The sequence below is a fragment of the Pteropus vampyrus genome, unplaced genomic scaffold (genome assembly GCF_000151845.1).
Source record: "Pteropus vampyrus isolate Shadow unplaced genomic scaffold, Pvam_2.0 Scaffold67, whole genome shotgun sequence".
NCBI classification, from domain to species: domain Eukaryota; kingdom Metazoa; phylum Chordata; class Mammalia; order Chiroptera; family Pteropodidae; genus Pteropus; species Pteropus vampyrus.
The window spans coordinates 1,861,118-1,870,251 of record NW_011888848.1 but is presented as its reverse complement, the minus strand read 5'-3'; the positions used below and the strand labels follow the sequence as shown (position 1 = coordinate 1,870,251).

The window sequence follows — 9,134 nt, the reverse complement described above, 5'->3', positions numbered from 1 at the left end:
CGGCCGGCGCCGCGCGAGCCCCGCTAAGCGGCGGTTGGGCCGGCCCCGCCTGTCCCCGGCCCACGCCCGCCTCCCCTTCCTCTCCGCCTGTGGCTCTGCACGTCTCCACCTAAGCCTTTGGTGGTTTAACGCACTTTTGCATACACATCTACCGAAAAAGATAGCGGGTGCACTCTGTTTTCCGTCCTTCAAAAGACCTCAGTTCACACATCCTCGCTTTAATGCATTGCACCCTCTCAACGCCACTAAAAAGTCCGAAGGCCAAACGTTATGCCTTAGGGTCAGCTTGTCCTGCCCCCAAACCGACGGTTTCGCTACCGATCCCCGAACAGGCCCGCTTGGAATAAGTTTCCCTGCATAACCCTGCATCTCCCACCCGACACGCGCGCATGCACACATACACAAAGGAAGAATGCTGACCAGGGGGCTCATCCACTCCACCCCTAGCAAAGGAGGGATCTCAAAGAGACCGTCGCCGGGTCTGCCCGGCTCCCTCCTGGGCTCTCGGCTTTTCCCCGGGACCCGCCACGCCTCTTGCTGATCCGGCCGCGGCCCGCTCACCTCGTGTCCGTTGCTAGCCGGGATGATTTCGGACTCGTTAACCAAGGAAGACTTGATGTCGGCTAAGTCGCCTTCCTCTTCGGGGTGACTGATCTCAGCGAAAATCTTCTCCTTCTGGGGATCGCCCTCGTCCTTGAAAGGGATCATCTCATCCGTGGCGCAGAGTTCCGGGTCTCCCCCGCCGCCGCCTCCTGCCCCGGAGAGCTGGGGCATGCCGACCACTCTATAATCTCCGCTCTGCTGGGAGAGCACCCGAGGCGACAGCAGGAAAGAGAAGGGGTCAACGAAAGGGGTGAGGAAGAAAGGAGAATTGAAAGGATGCTTGAGGGAGGAGAGTGGAGGAAGCTGGGCCCGTGCTGCGGCGGCGCCCGAACTCCGGCGGCCGCCCGCGCCTTCCCGCTCCTCGGAGACCAACACCGGCGCCTGCCCCCGAGGCCGGTGGGCACCGGGCTGCGAGGGCCGGCGCCTCTTGGGGCGTCTGCGCGGCGCAGTGTGGGGTGCTCTAGGCTTGGCTGCCCTGGTGGCCACCCCACGCCCCCAGCTCCTCCAGGGTCTGCGCGCAGAGGACGGCGGTTCTGGAGGAGACACTACTCTCCAAAGTACAGAGGAGGGTCCGTCGGGGCGTCTCCCTCCGGTGCCGAGTTGGGAATTTTCCGAGAAAAGAGGGAAGCTGGGCGAAAAGGCTCCGTTTGCCCCCAACGAGGAAGGTGCAAGGAGAATCAAAAGATAAAATGTCCACTTCCTGGAGAATAAAAAAAAAAAAAAAAAAAAAGAGCCACCGGGTTGGAGATGTCCGTTTCAGAGCTTATTTCCTTCCCTTAGCTTCGGTTTTCCTTCTCCTGACGCGTTTAATCTGCTGGAGGAGGAAGAGAAGGTGGGGGCGGAGGAGGAGGGAAAGAGAAAGAGAAGTTTGCCAAGAATAAAGTTTGTGCGGGCGAGCGCTGGGAGGCGGCAGTGGAGGGCACCGCGGGGTCTCGGGGAGTCACAGCAGGGGCCTCGGACCCAAAAGCTTCTGCGGAGAACTGGAGCCGACACACGCACACACACACAGCCGGACCACTCTTTGTTCCCGGCTCGAATTTCTCTGCCTGCTCGCAGGCTCTCTCGCTCGCCGCTCTCCACGCCTCCGCCGGGCTGCTCTGTCAAGCAATGAGCTGCTGCCCTCGGGTTCGCCCGGCCGAGGGGAGGGGGACGCCCTGAGCTCGGCCGCGTGCGGGGACCCGGGCACAACCAGCCTCTCAGCCCGAGAGCGCGCAGCCTGGGTCCCTCCTCCGCGCCCTGCCCCGCAGGTGAGCGGCTGCGCCTCCCCACCGCTTCTCCTCCTCCCGCGCCTTGCCCGCGCTGAAAAGCTACCCACTTGCGTCGCTTCTCCTCCTCCTCCCCTCCCCCGGCCCCAGCTCTCCTTGGCTGTCCGCTGGTGGGAGTGGGGGGGGGGGCGGAGGGGCCCGCGAGTTGGAGGTGGTGATTGAGGACTTTTTTTTTCTTTCCCAGAGCCTGTAGGACGAGTCCTAGTTGTGTGTGTGTGTGTGTGTGTGTGTGTGTGTGTGTGTGTGTGTGTGTGTGTGTGTGTGTGTGCGCGCGCGCGCGCGCGCGCGCGTGCACGCGCTCCTAGAGGGAATTTGACGAGGGAAAGAAGAACCCGGCGCTTTTTGTAACCCACGGAGAGGCACGCTTTACCCGCGTGAAATTGACAAGAAACTGCTCGAATGGTTTAACTTCATCTAAGCATCTCTTCTCTTGCCCCCCGCTCCTCCGTCCCCTTCCTCTGGCAGTCTCTCCCGCACCTCCTTTCCGCCTCCTTCTCTCCCCTCCCTCTGTAAAGGGAAAGAAGATGAAAGCGAAGCCGCCGCAGCTGTGATCGACACCACATTGATAGATGCTCTGACAGAGGATGAAGCGGGAATCGGAGACAGAAGGAAAAGGGGAAAATATAACAGACATTGCTCAACCAATGAGAATGGAAGCAGGACGGACAAGGAAGAGAGTTGTGGCTTTCCTAAATATAATGTCAAAGGACAAGGGAGCACATGCCAGCAAAAATAAAATCTCCAAGCTTACCGAGAATAATAGGACGAGGAAGACAAAATTGAAGATCTCAATTATTGTTTTTTAAGATCTCTTCTGTTATATCCTCACCTAGTTACGCTAGCTCTCTTCTGGATTTTCGAAGATACACGCCACAATGTGTGGGAACCTCATAGAGGATGAAAAACAACCCAAGGAAGAGAAAGAAAAGGCAAAAGGACCCAGAAGAGTGAAGCCAGTAGAAAGAGGACAAGGCAGTCTCTGGCACCTCCGACTGCAGGCTCAAAGAGACCCTTGAAGATGCAAATATGAATCCAACCTCAAAAATTCCCCAGCCTCCATCGTCTCTTTGATGCATTTTATACAAGGACAGGACTTTTAAGGAGATGATTTGTGGAAGTTACAGTATAAGCGAAGCTGAAGTTGAAAACACATTACATTTTGTTCCTTGGCTCTCAAACCCCCCTCAGTTAAAAATCCAGGCAAAATTATATCCAATGCAGTAGCCATCTGTAAAACCTCAGAACAGTAAACATGGGGCAAGAAGAAATGTCTCCATCTCCCTTAAATTGAAAATAAGGAAAACACTACAGAATCAGGCTTTAGCACTATTATATAGGAACGATGAGGCGAAAATCCTTTCTTTTCCTAAGTGGGGAATTGCTTGCTGCTGGACATTGTATAAAGACCTTAACAATGCTTTAAGTAAGCGCCTAAAACTTCTACTGATAACTACTTCCTAGAGATGAGAATTTTCTAGGAAGCAGTTTAAAAAAAAAAAACTGTATCATTTAAATTGTTCAGTTGGTCACATAGAGCATGGCCAGTAGTCACAGGTAAATTTTATCTGGGGAGATTGGGGCAGGTGATGGGAGCCAGAATGAGAACATTACATCTGCTTTAAATAGCTGACAATGCTATGCCTTAGAGAAGAAAAACAAAAAGAATATTCTGCTGCAATGCCTCTGTAAGGCACATACACTGAAATGATTGGAAATAAACAATTTAATTTTTTGTTTGGTGGCCATATGCAACTTCCCTTGAACTCATGCACCAGTATTAGTGCAATGTTCTGGAGACGTGAACATGTAGCTGTCAGACATTTATATCCTCTTCTAAAATATGAGGAAACAGTCAAAAGTTCTCTCATAAATGCACAAATTTGACCGACGGGAAAAGAACTGGAAAATGCAGTTTCACCAAAGCAGCCAGAGTAGAATTCCTTTTTATCAAACTCTAGGGAGATGGGGGCACACAGCATGGCCAAAGGGTATTATCTGTAAACCAATGAGAGATTAAATGACGACTCATACACCCACTCTGTTTAAATGTTGCAACTCATTCGAATCCCATTTTCCCCTTTATGTTAATGAGCTAGACTCCCTCAGTCATTTGGAACTCAACTCCAGGTGTCCTGGAGATTAGGCACTCGAGAAGATGGGAATTTTTGGAAAAATAACTAGTGGGAGCTGTTTACTAGAAGGGCCGAGGGTAGGTGGCTGCCTTCAGTACTTGGCGGTAACCCTTTCCTTTGGAAACATTGTTTCCAACGAAATTGCCCAAAGTCTGGCTCGAATGTCGTGTGTTTTCCCTCTCCCTGGCGTGCGGGGTGTTGGCTGACTGTCCGTAGCATTGTTGCAAATGTTCTGATGGGCTGTACTTAAAAGGAGCTTTACTAGAAAACATTCACCCAAGTTTTCTAAAGCTTTGTCTGGGAGGGAGGTTGTCATTTCCTCGTGAAGTCTGTCCCCGGGTGGGGGCGCGGCGCAAAAGGGGCGAAGTAACCCCGGGAAGACGTTCCTTCCTCCCTACAGGTTCGGTGAAGCTCCAGGCAAAGGCATTTTTGTCGCCGGGAGGTCTCTAATTCGTGTGGGGGCTGCTATTAACATTTGCAGCCGCCTCTATGGGGTGCATGGTCCGGGATGTGGTAGGCGCCGCGCGGGAGAAACTCCGCCGCCCGCTGCCCCCTTCCCTCGGATGTAGAGGCGGGTGGATCGTGTGAACTCGAGCGAAGGACTGGAGGTTGGCTGTTGCAGGTTCACTCCTTCAGGATGTGGGTTTCAGAGGGCGTTTTGATGTGATTTAATTCCGTGAAACAATTGCTAGGGGCTGGCTGGATTGCTGTTGGTTTTTCCCCTCTTGGTGGCTTTGGTTGGTTGGGGTTAATTTGGGGAGCGAATAGTAACTTGTTTTATATCAATACTTCCTTCTGCGCTGAGCCAGGCGCCGTCGGCCGGGCTGCGCGTGGGGGGCGAGGCGCCCACCCCGCGCCGGAACCGAGGAAGGGGGAGCGGAGACGAGCCCCGCAACCCACAGGGCAAACCGGGCCCAGCCTGCCGCGGGTACGGGCAGGGGAATCGGGTGAATGACCCCCACCCACGTTAGAGTCCCCTCCCCTTGGCGATTTGCTGCCAAGTCGAGTCAGCTACAGACACTCAAGTGAGTCCTTAATTACAGGGAGGAGAGAAGCGCGGTGCCCTTCAGAGCCCTCTCCGCCTCCCTCGGCCCTAACCCCCCGCCCAAGCTCCGGGTCTTCCCCTTTGTGTGGCCTGGACTCGCTCCCAGCGACAACTTTGGTGGGATCCCAAAGGAAGGAGTTGGCGGGGACCTACGGAAGAGGATGCCCAAAGAGATAAAAGCGCGGGTGAGGGTCTAGAAAACGAAGACTGTGATTCCAGAGACGGAACTCCGGCATTCTCGATTTCCCACCCCAGCCTCACTGGAGACAAGCTGTGCGCTTCTTCAGTTTAACTGACTTCGGAGAAAGAGAGAAGGGGGGCCCAAGGAAATGGCAGTTTGTGTCCCAGGGGCTCTTCCGCCTCTTCTTGCCTCCTCCTAAGACATACAAACTCACCCCTCCCGCCCTGGTGACAGAGAACTCGTGGGACCGTAAAAATGTCGTTTCCAAATCCGGCTGCCTGCGGACACCAGGCTTCCACGGGACCCGGGCTGCCGGGTGGGGTCTGCCCACGCCCACGGACCCCGCCCGCTGCTCCGTCCCTCCCGTGGCTGCTCCCGCGCCCGTGCGGGTGCGGGCAGAACTCGGCGTCCGCGTGTCTCTGGGGTGGAGCCGGAGGCGCACCCGTCCAGGGGCCGAGTCCTCCCACGGTCGGTGAGCGAGGGCCCCGTCCCATCCCACCATCATTGGGCTCGGCCGGTCGAGCCTCTGCCAACCCAGGGGCCACGGCCGCCCAGAGGGAGAGTCAAGCTGGGAGAGCGCCGAGAGGAATGAGGGGCGCGGGCCGCGCTCGGGGGGCAGTCTGGGGGGGAAGTCCCGCCACGCGCCCTCGCGGCTCGGCTCCGCGACAGGAGCCCCTAGCAACACCCCGAAGGAACAGGACACCTGCGCAGAGAAGCGGGCGTTTCGTTCGGAAGGGGGATCCCAAGAATGGAGTGTAATGGGAGTTGGAATAAATGGACGGGCCACAGGACTGCTCGCCTAGTGGGCTAGACGTGATAGTCTTTTCTCTCCTTTCTGAAAACTTTTCTTAAGCGCCTTAACTTGGCTGAGGACGGGCCACGGGCAGCTGGCGGGTGGCGCGGACGCGGTGTCCCGCCCCGCCGGGCCTGCCCTGCCGCGGGACCACTGCCACCCACCCTCGGGGCAGGGACCCGCGCGCGGTGTCAGCGCAGAGAGGCCTCCCGCGCGCGAGCCGCGCTTTATATACGCGGAGGGCGGCGCCTGCGCAGGGCCCGGCGCGGCGGCGCGGCCTTTGAAGTCCTGGCGGCTGCCGCTTTCATCCTTTCTTTTTTCCCTTGCAGGCCCCTTTGTGTGACTAAATTTGGCAGGGATATGGATCTGAGCCAGTCTTTCCACGTGTGCTCCCAGCTCCCAGCTGAGAAGGCCAAGGGTTCTCTTCCGGGTAAGGAGACAGGGAGAAAGATCAAAGAGTTTGGGGAGCTGGATCTGAAATGTGAATTGAAAATAAAAATCAAGCCTGGACACATTCCAGTTTCTAAAGCAGAACCAACCCTCAGCAGAGGCCGTCTTGCTATAACTCTTTCTCCTTCTGCTCTTTTACTCTCTCCCTTTCTTTCCTGCAACCATTCTTAAGCACATGGAATAAAATAAAAAGGACATAGGGAAACACTTAGTTCCTTCAGATTTTGTTTTGCAGTAATTTTATTAAGGAAAATATCTTGCTTATAATTAACGTTATGCGAAGCCGAATTTCTTCAGCCATAAATATTGTCTTATTTCAGTATGCTTCACACTTTCTTCTGCAGTCGCATTTAGGAAAAAGACGTTGACAACACGACTGCATGTGTTCATTGTGCATGATGCTTTTTCTACACACGGTACAGTGCACCAAATAATTTTCTTTCACAAAAGTTAGCTTCTGGAGAACCAATGTTAATATTACTTTTATCAAAGCACTCACTATGTCAATGGCTTCTGTGATTTGGAATCTTTTTATTGGTAGACTTCTGAAATCTTTTCCTAAAGCCAGGAAGTGACTAGCCAGAAAGTTTCTTTATGGTTAAAAAACTGCAAGGCCCCTTCTTGAATATGCTTCTTGAACAATATTCTCTTGTTTCAGAAGTAACCAATGTAAAGAGACAGCTTTGAAATAGTATAATGCAGAGTCAGAAATCCTGAGTTGGAGGTGGACCCCACCACTCCCTCTTCATGCCGTGGGGACCTCAGGCAAGCCTTTTAACCTGTCCTAGACTCAGCTTCCTTTCTGCAAAATGGGTGTAATTCCTACTTGACAAAATTGTCATTAGATTTCACTGAGATGATACATGTGAAAATATGAACAAATGTAAGGTATTATTAGTCCATGAAGCAAAGATGATTCTTGAGGAGACCCGTAAGTTGCAAAACAAAAAACTTCTAAAGCACTAGGAATGTTTACCACAGGAGCAAATGGAGATGGTTTCACGCTTGCACACCAACTGCTGTAACCATCGCTACATCTGCAACAGTGGTGTTACAAAGGTGTCAGAATCACCTTAGCATTTGTTACCCAGACTAGCATGAGTATGATGAGCCAAAGAATATTCTGAGAAGAAAGGGAATGTGCCTTAACTCTGCCTCATGTTATGATGGATCTTATTTGATAACGGATGAAGAAAAATGATGTTGAAAATAGAATATCTTTTTGTGAGACATTCAGCACAGCTCACAATAACTCCGAGAACAGTCTTAGTAGTGTGATGTCTTGTGAAAAAGGATAATGTATATATGGATAAAGTATTTGAAATGACAAAAGCAATACAAATACAGGGAGAGTGACCAGAAAGGTGTATAAGAGGTATTTCTGGAGACTGTAAATCCCACCAGAACTTATGTTTCAGAATAGAATGCGATTACGTATCTGAGACTGAGGCATCTCAAGTTTACGAGGCAGTAAAGATTATGACTTGGCCTGGATGTGAAGTGACCGGAGTACCACATGTATAGCTCTCACGGCATTTAGCTGAGTGTGCTTCATGCATGATCCTTTCTAACCTAAGGTAACCCCACTGACAGTGTTGTATCCTTGGCTGTACCTCCCAGTATAAACTTTGCAGTGTGACCTGTACACAAAGTGATAAGCAGAAGTAGAGACCGGTGTCTGTGTTCCGTTCTTCTTTAACCGTGGCCCGAGGCTGCCCAGGTGCAGAATCCTCATGAGGTGCTCCATCTCTTTTGGCAGCAACACTCTGACTTTGCAAATAGTATTGAAAAGACTCTGTAGCAATGCGGGGAGGCACTTAGGAGGCACCCTCTGTTTTTAATATATCTTTTCTCAAGTATCCCAGATTAGGAGTAAATGCGGATCAAGTTCACTGGTCAACTTCAGTCCTCCCTTTTGCTGTTTACAGATGCAGCCATTTTGAAATTTATTCTTGACCAAAAGAGGAACGTGGACCAAAGCTCTGAGGGTTCTGTCTTGTTAGAAGAGGGAGCAGTGGAGGGGCCCCGAAAATACTCAAGGAAAACTTAGGCCCTCTGCTGAAGAAAATAAGCTCTCTCAAAAGGGAGGTATGGCTAAAAGAATTTCTTATTTTTATAAATCGGTTTCCTCCATGGCTATGGTGATGGTGATGTTTCTTGAATGATGGTAAATGCACTTCCTAAGACGTATGGCCTCTGTAGTCTTCTCAGGATTCCTGGGCTGTAGGAGCAGGGCCCTGGGCTCTGTCAGCATTGGGCCAGCGCCTGATCCCTACTTTGAGGCTAGAAGCCAAAGCCACAACCTTCTTGCCCGAAGGCAAGAGCAGTACCAACAGAGCCATATGGAGATTAATGCAGAACAATGCAGGTCATTAGTCTTATTAGTCTTATTGTTTATCCAGTTACTCGCAGCACAGATTTGTGTAAATTTCGGCTACAGTGGTTGCAGCCTGCCTTTGATGTGTGTAATCTGTACATTTTAGTGCTTGGGGAAAGTGCCTGACTAACAGGAACTATATCCAAGGCCCAGAAAGCACATCCTCACAGGCACAGTGAAGTATGAGTTGAACAATTTTCCAGTGAATTCTATCAAAGTAAATAAACCTCCTGGAGGGTCAGGATTGAGCCTCCTTTTTATCATAACATGACTTTTGGGGTCCTTGTG

The 9,134-nt window shown here is 51.9% G+C and overlaps 1 protein-coding gene across 4 annotated transcripts in view; it reads right to left on the bottom strand.

Annotated features, from left to right (window-relative positions):
• LEF1 (lymphoid enhancer binding factor 1) overlaps positions 1 to 1,889 on the bottom strand; it is a 109,386-nt gene extending 107,497 nt beyond the window's left edge. For all 4 annotated transcript variants that reach the window (XM_011361458.2, XM_011361460.2, XM_011361459.2 and 1 more), the window contains exon 1: positions 562 to 1,889. In XM_011361458.2, the coding sequence (XP_011359760.1) occupies positions 562 to 774 (213 nt within the window). In that variant the 5' untranslated portion in view covers positions 775 to 1,889. The remainder of the gene's footprint in view (positions 1 to 561) is intronic.
• Positions 1,890 to 9,134: the final 7,245 nt, after the last annotated feature.